This window comes from Vulpes vulpes, chromosome 15, assembly GCF_048418805.1.
Source record: "Vulpes vulpes isolate BD-2025 chromosome 15, VulVul3, whole genome shotgun sequence".
Classification (NCBI taxonomy): Eukaryota; Metazoa; Chordata; class Mammalia; order Carnivora; family Canidae; genus Vulpes; species Vulpes vulpes.
Window position 1 is genome coordinate 117,666,374 of NC_132794.1, and position 17,068 is coordinate 117,683,441.

Here is a 17,068-nt window from a genome sequence, read left to right on the forward strand (position 1 = left end):
AGCAGCTCCCGGGGCCCCAGCAGCCCCCATCCCCGCAGCAGCTCCCGGGGCCCCAGCAGCCCCCATCCCCGCAGCAGCTCCCGGGGCCCCAGCAGCCCCCATCCCCGCAGCAGCTCCCGGGGCCCCAGCAGCCCCCATCCCCGCAGCAGCTCCCGGGGCCCCAGCAGCCCCCATCCCCGCAGCAGCTCCCGGGGCCCCAGCAGCCCCCATCCCCGCAGCAGCTCCCAGGGCCCCAGCAGCCCCCATCCCCGCAGCAGCCCCCATCCCCGCAGCAGCTCCCCGGGCCCCAGCAGCCCCCATCCCGCAGCAGCTCCCCGGGCCCCAGCAGCCCCCATCCCGCAGCAGCTCCCCGGGCCCCAGCAGCCCCCATCCCGCAGCAGCTCCCAGGGCCCCAGCAGCACCCATCCCGCAGCAGCTCCCAGGGCCCCGCCCTGCACACCCGCAGCTGCAGCAGCCCCCATCCCCGCAGCTCTCAGGGCCCCAGCAGCACCCATCCCGCAGCAGCTCCCAGGGCCCCGCCCTGCACACCCGCAGCTGCAGCAGCCCCCATCCCCGCAGCAGCTCCCAGGGCCCCAGCAGCCCCCATCCCGCAGCAGCTCCCAGGGCCCCGTCCTGCACACCCGCAGCTGCAGCAGCCCCCATCCCCGCAGCAGCTCCCAGGGCCCCAGCAGCCCCCATCCCCGCAGCAGCTCCCAGGGCCCCAGCAGCCCCCATCCCCGCAGCAGCTCCCAGGGCCTCAGCAGCCCCCATCCCGCAGCAGCTCCCAGGGCCCCCCCGCCCTGCACGCCCGCAGCTGCAGCAGCCCCCATCCCCGCAGCAGCTCCCCGGGCCCCAGCAGCCCCCATCCCCGCAGCAGCTCCCGGGGCCCCAGCAGCCCCCATCCCCGCAGCAGCTCCCCGAGGGCCGCTCCCCTCCTTCCCGGCGGTCCCGGGCCCGCGGCTGCCCTCTGTGCTCCGGGGACTGGCAGCCTGTGGCCGAGGAGCCCAGGGGCCGCCCGGCGGGCTCCGGGACGACGCTGCCCGGGGCGGTGTCCGTGGGACCAGCGATCGGGTCCCTCCGAGCTGCGCGCCTTCCCCGCACGCTCGTCTCTCGGGACCGAGACACACGTGTCCCCGCGAGCGACACCGACTGGCCCGGGCCGGGCTGGGACTCCGCGCGCACGCGCTCTTCACTCTCCGCCCGCTCGGCGCGGCTTGACGCCTCCGGGACCCCGTAGGCGCGTCTCCATGGCGACCGCGTGGGCCTGGCAGCCGCCATTGTTGGGCTGCACAGCTCTGCGTCCGAGGTGCACCCGCGTGCTCGCGGAATGGGGCGCCGCGGGTGAGCGGGGTGCGGGGCCGGGGGCGCGGGGGGCACAGGAGTGAGTGGGGGTGCGGGGCCGGGAGGGCGGGGGTGGAGGGGCAGGAGTGAGCAGGGGTGCGGGGCCGGGAGGGCGGGGGCACAGGAGTGAGCAGGGGTGCAGGGTTGGGAGGGGGCGGCGTGCAGGAGTGAGCGGGACTGCGGGACTGGGAGGGTGGGGGGCACAGGTGTCGGCAGGGGTGCAGGAGTGAGCAGGAGTGCAGGGCCGGGAGGGTGGGGGGCGCAGGTGTGGGCGGGGGTGGGGGGCCTGGAGGGCGCGGCCCCCCGTTGGGCGGGCAGCAGAAGGAAGGCCGTGGGGGGCCACAAGGCGCAGCCTCCACCCGGGAGGGGCCAGCTCCGCTAGCTTAGGTCCTGTTGTTCCACTCTGGGTTCTGAGATTTGTCCCCCTGAGGGGAGGGGTGTGGGAGGTTGCCACCCCTCCTGCCCTTCACAGGGTTCACAGGAAGGGACCCAGAGAGAGGGGCCCCGGGGGTGTCGGGGGTCGCACCTGTGGGTGGTCCTCAGCCCCAGAAGGGGAAGGAAGTGCACGCGCCCACACCTGGGCCGAGTGGGTTGTGCTGGGGCCGCGGTGAGGTCAGGAGCACCCCAGCTGCATGGCTCTTGCTGGATCCATGTTTGGAAGTTGCACAGGCCCAGGCCCCCGGAAGCGCTCTGGGCGAGCGGCGGGTCTTGAACTGCTCTCAGGGTGTTAAGTGAAAGCCAAGATTCCGCTTTGGCAGATGCTTCCCAGCGCCCAGCTCGCTGCTCCCCTGCCCCGGTGCCGCGCTCTGAGCCACTTGGCAGAGCCGGCGGGGTTCGGGGCCAACACCTAGTGCCGAGAGCTGCAACCGCCGCGGGAATCAACCGTGCGAACTCAGCCCGTCTGCTCACCGGTCACGGAAGGGATATGTTGGTTCGCAGCCTTTGACGCGGTCTGTTTTGATCCCTAAGGTAGCCTTGCTTACTTTGCACCATTGTGTTTCCCAGGAGTTAAATCTTGGACTCCGTGGTACAGGGTGAGGAGCATAACATTCAGTCAGAACCTTCTTGGCTTCCAGCGTGCTTCCTTCCTTCCAACTTAGATATTTGTCAAATTTATGATACCGTTTATTAAAAATGATGGTTTTGTAAGCAGGTGACACGGTTGCACACCCGCCACGGAGCTGCTGGTGTCGCCTGGGAGGATGTGTGCGGCATCTGGCTGTGTCTCCCCTCCCTGTCTCCAGGTGACTCCAGACCAAGGAGGACAGCACAGGCCCCCGGAGCATTGCTTCGTCCTGGCTGACACATGGGAGGAAGCCGGGCTCCCCCGGAGGCGGCGGATCCAGACAGCGGCGCCGGCCAAGTTCGGAGCGCGCCCGCGTCCCCCTCCAAAGAGGCTCACGAGGGTGTTAAGGGGGACATCTTTTCTTCCTCGTCGATTTTAGACTTGAGTCAGAGTGGTCTTCACCATTTAGGAGAGATCTTTAAAATTCCCAACCTTAAAGTAAGTGGGGCATTTCTTAGGGCATTTGTGCCTCTGCCGAGCGGACCTAGGAGACAGGTTCTAGAATGAGATAGAAGAGGGTTGAGTCGGGGTCTCCAGTGCCGCTCACCACAAAATGAGAAATCCCGCTATGGGGCCCAGCCAGTGGAAATACTTATGGAGTCAGACCACGATGTCTCTCCTCTATTCTCGGGAAAGTCTTGAGCACCAAAAAGCCCGTGGTAGAAACCACTGCCGAAAGCAGCGTCATCTCCTATTTAAAACATCCCCTCTAAAAGCCCCCATGCAGCATTGAAACAGGTAAAAACTGTGTCTCACCCCAGCCTTGCTCATGTCACACGCTGCCTTTCCCGTGTGCCCAGTGCCTCGCCGCACCCTTGCCATCCTGCAAGTACCATCTCATCCCCCGGGATTTCTTTCTTTTTTTTTTTTTTTTAAGATTTTATTTATTCATGAGAGAGAAAGAGAGGCAGAGACCCAGGCAGAGGGAGAAGCAGGCTCCGTGCAGGGAGCCGGGTGTGGGACTCGATCCCAGGACCCCGGGATCACGCTCTGGGCTGAAGGCGGTGCTAAACTGCACAGCCACCCACGGATCCCCATCCCCTGGGATTTCTAGAATGAGGTCTGCCCCATGTTGACGTGAGCAGGGAAGAGTGCTCACCAGCAGGGCTCCTGCTGCCTATTCCCTTGAACCTCATTGTCTTCACCTGGAACATGAGACCGAGACTACTTTTATGGGCTGTTCCAAGAATTAACCCGCGTGACGCACAGTGTCCGCTGTGCACAGCCCCGTACACCGGGCCACACTGCGCCGTTACGGTGCTGGCGGACATCTGGGCGCTGGCACAAAGCTGCAGCCACAGATGTTAAGCGGCGCTGCACTTGCTAGAGCCCGCTGCGCTGGTCACATGTTTGCGGTCAGGGCGGCGCTGCTCCCGCTCCTTCCCTGAGCGCCGACGTCTCCGAGTGAACCCCTGGGTCGTCAGGGCTGCCCCGGCCCAGGCAAACGCTCCCAGCTGTGATCCAGAACTCCCACGTGTCATGGGATTTCTGGGGCCTCTGGGCATCAAGGAAGGAGGAGGAAATTCCAAGTGTTCTTCAGGCTTAATAAGCAGCGTACCTGTTCGCGCCTCTCAGGACAGAGTGACAGCCAGTGTTCTTACCACGGCGGCCGGTCCCGGCGCCAGGTGGCCGCTCAGCGCTGTGCCTTCCAGGGGTGACGGGCATGTGCAGGCGGGCAGCAGTCTCCGGAGCCCCCAGCCGCACTTCCAGAGACGTGCTGTCGTGGGGCACAGGAACGCTGTTGTCCCGCCAGACCCAAGAGGAGGGGCCGCCTGGCTGTGTCCTGGAAGAGCCCTTGCAGAGAGCAGTGCCGTGTCCCCTGCCTTTCTAGATTCCGTCTTCTGGCGTCGAGGAGGATCTGGGGTTTCAGAGCTGAGCGCTACCACGGCTTGGCCCGAGGGGGAGCAGGCCCGGGAAGCCTGGAGCCAGAGCGGGCTCACCCCGAGGTGCACATGCACTGTGCCCGCGTAACTACCAGACCGTGTCCCTGAGACTGCCCCCTGCCCGCGGGGTGACCGGCCACTTCATTTTCCATGTGCTTGTAAAGCCCCCGCTGCAACCCGTGAAGGGACTCAGAGGCTGGCATCGGAGGCAGAGCTGGGAGTGGGGGCGGCCGGGTCCCCAGTCGGCTGGCTGCTGCTACCTGGCGCTGCTCACTTAGTGCACCGGGCGGGTGGGCCCCATGGCCCAGGTGACAGGTGTGGACATTGGCGCGCACAGAGGTTTGGGCACCTGCTCAAAGTCACACAGCCAATGAGGTTCCCAAATCTAGTAGGTTTGAGCCCAGAAAGTCGGGCTCCCCGGCCAGTGCTCTTAACATCTGTGCTGCCTCAGTAGTGGTGGTGTTGGATCCGTGCTCACGCAACCTACAAGTCAAGCAAATGCAACATGTAACAGCAGCATTAAGAGAGATTTTAAAAATTACCCATCACTGGGGCACCCGTGTGACTTAGTCGGGTGAGCGTCCACCTCGTGATCTCAGTTGCAGGCTTAGGCCTCAGCTTGGACTCTGCCTGGGCATGGAGCCTACTTGAAAGAAATGACCCACGATGGTGCTGCACCGTGACTGTGGACTTACACGCACCTTTTACGCCGCTAGGGTGGCCCTCCCCTCCCCCTGCGGCTTGGCGCGTGGAGCAGCAGGGGTGGGGCAGAGGCCAAAGCGTAGTGCGTGTGTCTCAGTTTCCCTCTTTGCTTGGGATGAGTCCCTGGGACCAGACTTGGCTCGTGCCGCCTGTCCCCTGGCCAGTTACCTCGGACTGCTGGGCCGGCACTAGGGAAGGGGCGGGAACGGCGGGGCCCGGGAAGGGGGACAGGGATTTCACACGTGGGGAGTCGGCTTGGTGTTAAAGCGTGTTTGTAGAGAAAGCTGGTGGCTGAGCCGTCAGCCGGGGGTCACTCTCCAGCCCCCGAGCTTTCCTTTCTGCCCCTCGTCTGCGGCTTCAGCTATCCAAGGCCAAGATGTCGCGGGTTCTCTTCTCACTTGCTATGCATGAGGGCAAAAGCCTGTGGTTCTGGAAGCGCTTTAGGACGTATCGTGTTTTAAAGTGTAGTTAGTTGACGGGACGTTCTCTTTCCTTTTCCCTGGAAGCAATTGCATCTTCAAAGAAATGCCCTCTGCGAGATTCCTAAAGATTTCTTCCAGCTACTGCCAAAGCTCACCTGGCTGGACCTCCGCCATAATAGGATTAAAGCGCTTCCTTCTGGGATTGGGTCTCACAAGTAAGTTGCGTGTTTATATTCTCAGATTTTAAGAAGCCATCCTGTTTTAAGATGTCCGAGTGCCTGTTCCTTTGCTGCTTAGCTCCAAGCCCTGATTGAGTTTCGGTGTCAGCTTAGAAGCGTTTGATGCTATTTTTAGACCAGGTGATCGATGCAGTGAATGAATGTACCAAATGCACGTAACTGTAGTCATAACGTAGGATCTTTAACAGCACAAAGGATGCTGGTAGCCGCCGTGCCTTTGTTGGGCCAACCGTGAGGTTTATGCACATCTGGTTCCAGCTCCGACTGTTACCCTGCAAAGCTGCCAGAAGGGTCGGGAAACCCCAGAGTAAGCAATGCGAGCTATCCTGCCGCGTTCCTGCTGCTCTGATCCAGGGATTTCCCAGCACCCCCGCTTCTGGAACGAATGCCTTGCCTCTCTCCCTCCTCCTCACGGGCCCCGGTCAGCAGCCCACCGTCAGCTGGCCTCCTCGCTCCCTGGGGACCTGCGCACACTCACTGTGAGCTCGGCCTCCTGTCCTGACCTCAGCACCTCCAGCTCCCACACCCTCCCTGTGAAAACCTGGTAGACACTGTGGGGTCGCCTTTAGTGTCGGTGCCTCCTGGGCGGAGGAGAGCATACACGTAGGCCCCGGGTGTGCGTGCGCCTGGCGGATGCGGGACTGCAAGGAGGCCAGCGTGCCAGGACGCAGGAGGGAGAGGTGGGCAGGCAATGTTGGCTTTCGTTTTGAAACAACTTGGGAGTCACGGAGGGTTTGAATGGAGAGGGGTGGAATTCGACTTGGCTTCGAGGTCACTATGAGGAGGGGCGAGGGCGGTGGCAGGAGGCCAGGGCCACGACCCTGCGAGAGGCTGCGGCCTGAGCAAGGCTGACAGAGCAGAGCTGCGGGTGGGCCTGAGAGCCAGCGGGTTCAGGCCGGATCCAGGGCGTGGGAAGCAGACAGGTGTCCAAGGGCGACCCCCGGTTCTCACGTGAGTAATGGTGTCCGCGGAGAGCCACGGCGGCCGCTGTGAAGAGCAGAGTGGGGGTCTGCGTAAGGCCCTTCACTTGTCTCAACTGCAGCTCGCTGTTTTTCAAAGCAATTTTTAAGAAGTGAGTATTTTGTCACATGTAGCAGTAAGAGGAGATCTCTGTGAATCATTGTGCCTCTCAGGCTGCGCAAGGAAGCGGCTAACTTCTGATGATGAGCTGGGGTGTCCAGCAGGGGGGAGTCAGAGCCAGGAGCTGCCTTCCCGGAGCTCCGGGGGTCGTCGGGGCCTGCAGAGCAGATCGCCTGCTGTGAGTTGTGCCACCGGACGCACAGAACCGTGTCCTCGGCACCAACCAGGGCTGCGTGACAGGTGGCCGAGCCTTCCCTGGGCCTGCGTCCACCGTGCCCCCTGCAGCTTGACGGCCTCGTGAGTGTTCTGAGCTTGTGGTTCAGGCCCGGCTGGGAAGTCTTTGTTCTCCCCAAGGCCCCCATCCTTTGTGTTGAGGATAATTTAGTGCTTTCTGTCTATAAATTGTGGCGCTCGCACAGCCGAGAGGGGGGTTGCTACTCAAAGGGTAAATAAATAGAACCCGTTCCCCGAACTCTGCTCTTTCCTATAAAGGAAGTCCACAGTCCTCCAGTTTTGGAATCCTTTGATTTTGCCAGTCAAAGCCAGCTGCTTAATGCTGTTTAAGATATAATTTTGCATGTGATTTATAGCTCATTATATCATTAAAATTAGATCAACTTGCCGAAGAGCTGAAACATATTAATCAGAAATGTTAAGTAATTATGGGCTTATTAAAAGCTTTAAACTTTCCAAAAAGCCTAATTAAAGCAATGCAGTATTAATGGTCTCCCCCTCTCGCTGTCTCGGATGTGTGAGCCTGCTAGCAGGGACCGAGAAAATGTGTCTGCGCCTCCCTCCTCGGGCAGCAGCCCCAACGCAGCGGCTGGATCTGTACGTTCAGTGGGAAGTTGTGATGTTACGGGGGGGCGGCTGATGGTGTTAAGGGGTCAACATTCATAAACGTGTTATTCAGTGTGCACGAGAGTATTCAAACATACCATTGCTCGGGTCCACTTTCTGGTGCGTGGTTGCTTCCCGTGGGCTCCGCCCCCCACCGCGCCCCCCAGGCCAGCAGGGGTCACGCTGACTGGCCCAACCTGACCTGCCGTTGGGGAGTCCAGGGCACCTGCCCACCTGCCGCCCGGGCGCAGAGTGTGTGCATCTTCCAGAGAGCGGCCACCGGCCCGCCCTGGCCTGTTGTATCACCCAACGAAAAGGGGCTACACCAAAAACCAGTAGTTGAAATGATTCACCTTCGTGTACGTCAAGAAAAGTTTAGTTCACAAAGTCCGTTCTTTTAAAACTTCCAATAATAGGGAAAACCCAAGAGAGTAAACAGAAAGAAAATTGTCTGATCTTCAAGTCATCGGTTTTCCTTTGAAGTGGCCAATCCAAAAACCAAACTTAATTTAACTGGAATAATGGAACTCTCGATCCCATGCCTGTGAAATCGTCTTCTTCCTTTCAAATCTTGGGGACCCAAGTCAGTTGTGATGTTGGACTTTAATTTTCTCACCGTCCAAAGTGAAATGAGGCTTGAGACGGTCTCCCTCTCCCCATAGCGTTGATTCCTTTGTGGGATTTGTAGGTGTGCTCGGCTGCTCCTGTCTCTTCCTTCGGGAGAGCTAAAGCCGGGGGACGCAGCTTGGACTCCATGCGGCCCCTCGGTCCCCCCGGTGGCTTCCTGGGGCTGCTCCGGGCGAGAGAGGCGACGGCAGTGGGGCGCTTTGCTCCAGGGGTTTGCGAGGCCTTCCCCGCCGGGCAGGCAGCCGCCCCCGCGGGCCCTGGGCTGAGGTGTGGGTGTGCTGGCTGGAGACCGTCCCTGGCGGTGGAGTAGGACAGCGGATTCAACAATTCTCCCAAAGTCTTGGGGAGCCCAGGGTGATGCAGGTACAGGGGGCAGGGGTGGAAGGTCCCGCTCTGCGCCTGGACGCCCACCCTAGGCTGGAAGCATGAGCCCCCGGGTCTCCTTATACCAGATTTCAGCTGGTGCTCACTAAAAAGTAAAGGAGAAAAAGAAATGTATTCTTAGTGTACGATACAGTCTTAAGAATTAAATGTGGAAAATGAAAGAAGCGTAAAAAGTAAAAGGGGCAAGATAGAATTTAACATGAGATGTTCATTTTTCCGTATCATCCAATTAGTAAGTTTCTGGCGGGCGCCCTGCATCCTCTCTCCATCTGTCTGTTTTGTGCGAGGTTTTTTGGGAGATGTTCCTGGGTGTTCGGGGGGAAGGGCTCTGGAGTCAACGGCTTAGAGAAACGCCCCTTGTACCACGTTTCCTTGAGGCCGCAGAGCCCTTCGCTGCGCGTTATCCGCCCAGCAGGGTGGGTGTGCCGTGCAGCAGAAGGCTCCGGAGCATCTGGACCCGGGGAGACGTGTTCACAGAGCGTCTCAGTGTGGGAGCCCTCAGGGCACACTCGGGAAGCCTGGTGCGGGTGAGGATGTCGTGGGCCATTGGCGGTCCGAGCACCTGTCCCCGCCGTGGGGCCGCGTGGTCCGTAGCAGAGATTCAGCAACGCCCTGAGATCTCGTGCTTGTCCCGACCTGGGAGGGGGCGCTACTGGCCCTGGCAGGTGGAGACCAGGGTGCTGCTGAGCAGCCCACAGGTGCAAGGCCGACCCCCCGGCAGAGAATCGCCCGGCCTCGGAGGTCAGTGCACTGAGGCCTGGCCCTCTGCTGAGACGTGGGGGAGGGTGGGGGGAAGGGGGCCACGTGCCGTCCGTGTGCAGCGAGCGTGTGCACCTGCACTCGAGTCCTCTCCTGAAAGAAGAGGCAAAGGAAGACATTTGATGGTGTCATTTTGGGATGGTCATTTCCTTTTTTGCTTTTTAAATGATATAATTTTTGTTTTGTTTTTAAGGCATTTGAAAACTTTGCTTTTAGAAAGAAATCCTATCAAGATGTTACCTGTGGAGCTGGGTAAGTGTTATCAAAAGGTGGCTTTAGGGAGGCCTGGGTGGCTCAGCGCTGAGCCTCTGCCTTTGGCCCAGGGTGTGATCCCAGGATCGAGTCCCGCATCGGGCTCCCTGCATGGAGCCTGCTTCTCCCTCTGCCTGTGTCTCTGCCTCTCTCTCTCTCTCTCTCTGTGTCTCTCATGAATAAATAAACTCTTTATAAAAAATTTTAAAAAATAAAATAAAAAGCTGGCTTTAAAATGCTGCCTTTTTCGGTGCCCAGAACCTGTAGCGGAAACCTAAGGCAAGTCGTAGGGGGCGAGCTGGCTCGTATCTAGAACCCCTTCTCCTTCGTCCTTCCCGGGCTCTCGGGCAGCAGCTCGCGAGCGCTGTTAGTGCCGTAGTTTGTATTCCACGCAGAAAGTAGGACGGATGGACAGACGGACGGAGGCGGAGAAATAATCAAAGCGAAGGGCTCTGTTGCCGCGCACAGTGGCCAGGGCCCCAGGACCGGTGTGGCCTCCCGCGCCCATGGACGGCCTCGCCGCCGCCCTCTCCCTGCAGTGTGTGTCGGCAGGGCCCTGCTTTCGACCTTGGCCTGAGTCGTAGCAGCGTGTGTTGCTGGTGACTCGCAGCTCCGGCTCACCACCGTGCTCCCGGGGGCCGTCCACGGGGACGGACAGGTGCAGCGTCCTCATTTCCCTTGGTCTTCCCTGCTGTGCGGAAGCAGGAGGCGACCCTCTCGGTTGTGCATCGGATCTGCTCTTTACTATCTGTGATTCTTTAGGTTTGATTTGCTGCTCTTTGTCCAGCCAGTGGAGCTGGAGGCTCAAGTGACCGTTTTAGACCTTGCCTTTCTAGTCTGTGCAGTCACGACTGTGTCTTCCCCCAGGCGCTGCCTTGGCTGCTCCCGCAAGCCGCAGCATGCAGCATCTTTGTCATCAGTGAGCTCAGGATATTTTGGGATGTTCACTGTGACCCGTGGGCTCTTTGTGTTTCGCTGGACTCACCGACAAGGGGAGACCTGTAATGCTCTTCCTTCTATGGACGCTGTGTAACTTGTCTGGAACCTGCCCAGGTGTGCTCTGGCCCAGGATGTGTTCTCTCTGGTGTAAACACCCCCTGCGCACTGGGGAAACGTGTGTTCTCACGTTGCTACTTGGTGCGCTGTTGTAGGTAGAGTCCGGGCGGGTGGCTTAGTCACAGCGATCAGACGACCTCCGTCCTCGCGTTGGTGTCCGTTTATGTCGTCAGCGCCTGGAGGAGTATGTGACAGTCTCCAACTGTGATTGTGCCTTTGTCTGCCTTTCGTTTTACATCTGTCAGCTTTTGCTTTCCGTAGTTGGATACTATGTTATAGGTTGAATACAAATTTGGGATTTTTTAAAATGTCTTCATGTTGTTTTTGTTACTCTGGCATATGTAGTGGTGCCCCGCTGCGGTTCTCGTGCCCGCGTGCCGACGGCCAGCGACGTGGAGCTGTGTCATACGCTTTCTGGCCGTTCGGTGCGTACAGCGCGGCCTCTCCAACCTCCTTCTGCTCACTCTTTGCATGACCTATGTGTTCCCATTCTTTTATTTCCAACCTGACATTGCCAGTAGGAAGGATACAGTTAGGTTCACTCTTTTATCCAGTCCGGTAACCCCTGCCTTTTTTATTTATTTTAAAAATTTATTTAAGGGAGAGAGAGAGTGTGTGCGCCTGTGTCTGTCTGTCTGTCTGCACGTGGGGCAGGGGTGGTGGACAGAGGGAGACGGAGGGAGACCAGCAGACTTCCTACTAAGCAGGGACCCTGAGGTGGGGCTCAATCCCAGGATCCTGGGATCGTGACCTGAGCTAAAATCAAGAATCAGCTGCTTCACTGACTGAGCCAGACAACCTCTGCCGTTTTTTTTTTTTTTTTAAGATCTTATTAAAAAAGAAATATTTTATTTTATTTATTCGGAGGGTGGGGCAGAGACTCAGGCAGAGGAGAAAGAGGAGAAGCAGGCTCCATGCAGGGAGCCCGACGTGGGACTCGATCCCGGGACTCCAGGATCACACCCTGATGCGAAGGCAGGCGCCAACCACTGAGCCACCCAGGGATCCCCCAACCTCTGCCTTTTAATGGAAGTATTTAGACTGTTAAATGTAATACATTTTTTTAAGTTCTTATTTAAATTCTAGTTGGTTAACATATATGGCAAAATTATTTTCAGGAGTAGAATTTGGTGACTCATGACTTATCCACAACACCCAGTGCTCACCACAACTAGGGCCCACTGTAATACCCATCACCTACTTAACCGTCCCCCGCCCCCGCCCCTCCATCAGCCCTCAGTGTGTCCCCGTAGCTAAGAGTCTCTTCTGGTTTGTCTCCCCGACCGTGTTCACCAGCTCTGTTTCCTAAATTCTGTAGGGCTGTCATTTGACGGCTTGTTTTCTGTTCGTTTCATTTGTTTTTTTCCTCTGTTCCTGCTTTCCAGTAACTTTGTGTCAATTGGATATTCCTGAGACTCGTATTTTAATTTTTATATTGACTTTTTAGCTATTCTTCTTACATTCCTTTAGTGGTTTAACGGTCGCTCTCAGGGTTAAAATGTGCACCCTAGAGTAGCACTGTACCAATATCACAGGAGATGGGACTGCCCACTGGGCGTGCGGGACCACTCTCCAGCCCACCTTACGCTCTACTTGGCCTACGTACGATGATGTCTACGATGTCTACGTAGGTTATAAACCCACAATACAGACTTACAGTCTTTGCTTCTAGGAGTCACTTACTTTGAAAGACATTGAAAGGAAAAAAGTCTTTTATGTTTGCTTAATATGTAGCATTCCTGGGGTCTCCTCCCTCTCTCCTGAAGGTCCAGCTTTCCATTTGATACTGTTTTCCTTCAGCCTGAAGAACTTCTCTTCAAAATTCTTAAAATTAGTCTAGTGGCAAAGAATTCTTTTAATTTTTATGTTTCTAGAAATGCCTTTATTTTGCCTTAATCCCTTTAAAAAAAAAAGATTTATATATTTGTCTGTCTGAGACAGACAGACAGACTCCCCGCTGAGCTTGGAGCCGGACACAAGGCTCGATCCCAGGACCTTGAGTTGATGACCAGAGCTGAAACCCAGAGTCAGCTGCTTAACCTACTGGGCCACACAGGTGCCTCTGTTTGCCTTAATTCTTAAAGGAGGGCAGCCCGGGTGGCTCAGCGGTTTAGCACCTGCCTTCAGCCCAGGGCGTGATCCTGGAGACCCGGGATCGAGTCCCACGTCGGGCTCCCTGCGTGGAGCCTGCTTCTCCCTCTGCCTGTGTCTCTGCCTCTCTCTCTCTCTCTGTGTCTCTCATCAATAAATAAATAAAATCCTTTAAAAAAACATTCTTAAAGGATATTGCTGATCTAGAAATACAGGTTGGATTTTTTTCATCCAGGACTTTAAAGAAGTACCACTCTCCCCAGGCCTCAGAGGTCATTCATTCTTTGTTCTCCTTTATGAACTGTGTTGATTGGTTTGGTTACTTTCAAGATTTCTTTGTATCTTTGCTTTTCAGCAGTTTGACTATGAGGTACCCAGCTGTGGTTTTCTTTGTACTTATCCTCCTTGTAGTTTGTTGAATTTTTCTTTTTTTTTAGTTTTTTTTGTTTGTTTGTTTATTGAATTTATTCAATTTTTAAATTCCACGTCTGTTGCCAAATTTGGGAAATATTTTAGTCATTAAGCCTTCAGATATTTTTCTGCACCTGTTCTCTCTTTTTACTGTGTGTTAGAACTTTCGTTGTTGTTCTACAGATCACTGACCTTCTTTTACATTTTATTTTATTTTATTTTATTATTTTTTTAAAGATTTTATTTATTTATTCATAGACACAGAGAGAGAGAGAGAGAGAGAGAGGCAGAGGGAGAAGCAGGCTCCATGCAGGGAGCCCGACGTGGGACCCGATCCCGGGTCCCCAGGATCACACCCCAGGCTGTAGGCGGCGCCAAACCGCTGCGCCACCGGGGCTGCCCTACATTTTAAAAAGTATATTTTAAAAAGTCATTTTTCTGGTCTTCAGGGAAGATAGATCGACATCTTCAAGTTTATGCGTCTTTCCTGTCATCTCCAATTGGCTGTGAAAATTGCCTAGTAATTTTTTTCAGCTACTGTGTTTCCAGTCTTAGAATTTTCATATTTTAACAGTTTTTACTTTTCTACTGTGTTCTCATTTTTTTTCATTTGATATAAACATATCTTTTAAATAATTTTTTAGATTATATCTTAGACCTTGTGATACATTGTAGAGATTCTAGATTCTGTTATATTCTTCTTTAGAGTATTGGTTTTTTTAATAAATAGGTAGTTCAGTTGAGAGGACTAGGGCTCCAGACTCTGTGTCCAGCAGTGGGCTCCAGCTGTGGCCCTGCTGTTTGCCGCCTGTCCTGTGCGTGGGAAGGTCAGGGCGTGCCGTGGGTGTGTGTGCAGAACGTTGCCCCGAGCCGGAGGGCTCCCTCTGCGGCCCCCTTGTCCCTGGAGCCCACGGCTTCACTGCTGAGCTGCTGTGTGGTGCCCTGCAGTGTGTCCCCTGCGCTGCACGTCGTGACGGCCGCGTGGGGCCGGCGTGGCGCTCTCCGGGGCCTTCCCGCAGGCCGAAAGCCATAGGGATACTGCGTGTCACCCGCCCTCTGGCTTCTGCCTGCCTCCCGTTTCTGTCTCCCCTTGGGTGGTTCATTCTGGGCCCATTTTCTGCAAACCGGTTATCTGCCAGCGCCTGGCCGGGAGTGGAGCTGCTGCACCCTGGGGGCCACACTGCCCCCCCTCCCCCCCGTGCCTGCCGCGGATAGCACCCCCCGGACGCTTCCCTGCACGGCCTCGGCCAGCACCCCCCTGCCTCTCGTGCGGTGGTTTTCTTAGATTTTGCTTTTACATCTTGCTGCAAATCCAGCAGACGCTAAACTGTCGGTATTTATTTATATTTTATTACGTGTTTATCCTTCATTTCTCAAAGTTCCTCGCTCCCATCTGCGATGACTGACGGTCTTGGTCTGAATCTCTCTCTTTAGTATTATCATTTAGTCGTTTGGTGATGAATTTTTCAAGTTTGATTTTCTAAAAAGGCATCTTTACTTTTCCATCATTTTTGAAGAATATGTGGCTGAGTAACAGGAACCCAGATTTCAGAGATGTTTTCACTACTTTAAAAATGTCTTTATTGAAAGAAAAAATGTCTGTGTTGTCTTCTGGCTTCTAGCCTCTGTTGAAAAGTCACCTGTCAGTCTTAATGTTTTTTTTATTTTTAAGTGATGCATCTCTTTGGTCTGGCTGCTTAAAATTCCTCTCTTCATGTTTGATTTTTAGCAGTTTGTCTGCGATGCGCCTGGGTGTGGCTTTCTTTGTATTGACTTTATTCTTTGTATTGACGGAGCTTCTGGAGCTTCTGGAATCTGTTTACTGATAACGTTCATCAGATTTGGCAAATCCCTGGCTATCGGCGTTATTTCCCCGGACCCGGCTTCTTTCTCCCTCTGCTCTCCTCCTCCAGGTACATGGACGTTGGGGTTTTGCTTCTGCCCCATGTGCCTCGAGTACGCGCTTCTCTTCCTGTCCCCTTTTCTCCTTGTCCCAGTTTGTCCCAGTCTGTGTTATTTTCTGTTAACTTGTCTTTGAGTTGGCAGGTTCCGTCTCCTGCTGCTCAACTCATTCCTCATTCAGTTGAGTGGTTGTCCGCGGGCCCTGCGATGGTGGGTGCAGCGGGTTGGGGGGGCAGGGGGCATTAAATGACTCTTTCAGCTTGTGACTTGCTGCAGCCAGCTGCGGTGCCCCCCCCCCCCCACCTGCATCAGCTGGGAATGTCTTCGTTCTGTCTGTATTTCTGCAGGACAGTTTTGGTAGATTCAGGGCACCCGAATCTGAATATGCTGTTCCCTGTCCTTTGACCAAAGTCACTCTCCTTGTGCCCTTGTTTCTCTTGCTCTGTTTTTAAGATCATTTATGTTTCTTTGCCTTTCAGTGGTTTTGATGTTTCTGAGCGTGATTGCCTTTGGCTTATCTTACTTGGTTGTTGAACATCCTGGATGCCCCACTGCTGTGGGTCACACGCTGGGGCGCATTTGCGTGGTGTCCTCACGGAGCGCTCTGCTCACCCCTCTCGCCCTCTGGGGCTCTCGCCGCATTTCCGCGGGTCAGCGGACGTGCTGCTGTTCCACAGGCCTCTGACGCGGTCCTGATTTCATCGTTCTTCTCTCTCTTCATTGGATCAGATACTTTTTATTTCCAGTTCACTTGTCTCTTCTGTCATCTTGTATCTGCTCTTGGGTCCCCTTTGGTGGAATTCTCATCCTGGTCTTTGTAATTTCTTTCCTTTTCTTTTTTTTTTAATTCCATTTATTTATTTGAGAGACAGCAAGAGGGAGAGAGAGAGAGACAGAGAAAGTGGGCACGAGCGGAGTGAGCGGCAGAGGCAGAGGGAGAAGCAGACGCCCCGCTGCCAGGGAGCCCGACATGGGACTCCACCCCAGGACCCCGGGATCGTGACCTGAGCTCAAGGCGGACGCTTCACCGACGGGGCCCCCCGGGCGCCGCCCGGTCTCTAATTTCAACTCTAGAACTGCTATTTGGTTCTTTCTTATAACTTCTGTTTTTGTTGACATTCTATGCTTATTGAGTCATTTTACTATGTTTTTCCTTAATTATTTAAACATGGTTTTCTTCATTCCTTTGAACATATGTGTGATTGTTGAAGTTTTTGTTGCTTACTACGACGTCTGAGCCGACTTGAGGACAGTTTCTGGTGACTGCTTGTTTCCTGAGTATGGGTCACAGGTTCCTTTTAGGATTTTTGTCACTGCAAATAGGCATTTTAGATAATACAACAGGTTTGTATTCTGATTTTTGCCAGAGGGCTGTTAGTGCTGCTTCTATTCATTTTATTTTTATTTATTTACTTTTGTAACTAGCCTGGTCTTAATCTGTGGGATCTGCCTTCCCTGAAGACTTTTTTTCCAAGCAAATCGCAGACATCTGTTCTGTTATTCAGACAAAATTTTCAGTAGGGTCTTTTTTTTTTTTCTTTAATGTGCAAAAATAGTATTTTCTCCCAGTTTCATTCCACGGAAGAGTGTGTGAAGTTCTGGGTTCTTCCTCTCCTTCACAGGGAACGTGACCACCCTGAAAGCCCTGAACCTGAGACACTGCCCTCTGGAGTTCCCTGCTCCACTCGTTGTGCAGAAGGGACTGGGCGCTATCCTGGCCTTCCTGCAGATCTATGCCGCCCAGCGCTCTGCGCCCCAGGATTTAACTTCTCCAGGTTTGTGGGACAATTACTACAGGACTCTGCATTAGAACTGAAGTTAGTGCTTGTTAAAACCAGGACCTGGGGAGGCTGTCTCCTTACTGATGTCACAGGAATGCACAGGGGCCTCGCGTGTCCTCTGCTGGACTCACACCGTGTTCTGGTGTCCGTGCCCACGTGTCAGAGCTGTCTTTCTTGTTTCTGTGTTCTTGGGTTTGCATTCTCAGGGCCCATTATAGAGCCTATTTAGGGTGGATTTTGGTAAAAACTTTGT

At 55.2% G+C, this 17,068-nt stretch overlaps 1 protein-coding gene across 12 annotated transcripts in view; it reads left to right on the plus strand.

The window, feature by feature from the left end:
* Positions 1 to 1,204: 1,204 nt before the first annotated feature.
* The window catches only part of LRRC27 (leucine rich repeat containing 27), a 41,489-nt gene continuing 25,625 nt past the window's right edge, over positions 1,205 to 17,068 (plus strand). The window contains exons 1-6 of one of the 12 annotated variants that reach the window (XM_072740499.1): positions 1,240 to 1,320; positions 2,565 to 2,824; positions 4,218 to 4,332; positions 5,478 to 5,608; positions 9,516 to 9,574; positions 16,657 to 16,809. In XM_072740499.1, the coding sequence (XP_072596600.1) occupies positions 9,556 to 9,574; positions 16,657 to 16,809 (172 nt within the window). In that variant the 5' untranslated portion in view covers positions 1,240 to 1,320; positions 2,565 to 2,824; positions 4,218 to 4,332; positions 5,478 to 5,608; positions 9,516 to 9,555. Of the gene's footprint in view, positions 1,321 to 2,473; positions 2,825 to 4,217; positions 4,333 to 5,477; positions 5,609 to 5,890; positions 6,313 to 9,515; positions 9,575 to 16,656; positions 16,810 to 17,068 lie in introns of all 12 variants that reach the window. The other 11 variants (XM_072740498.1, XM_072740496.1, XM_072740492.1 and 8 more) reach the window with 11 other exon arrangements.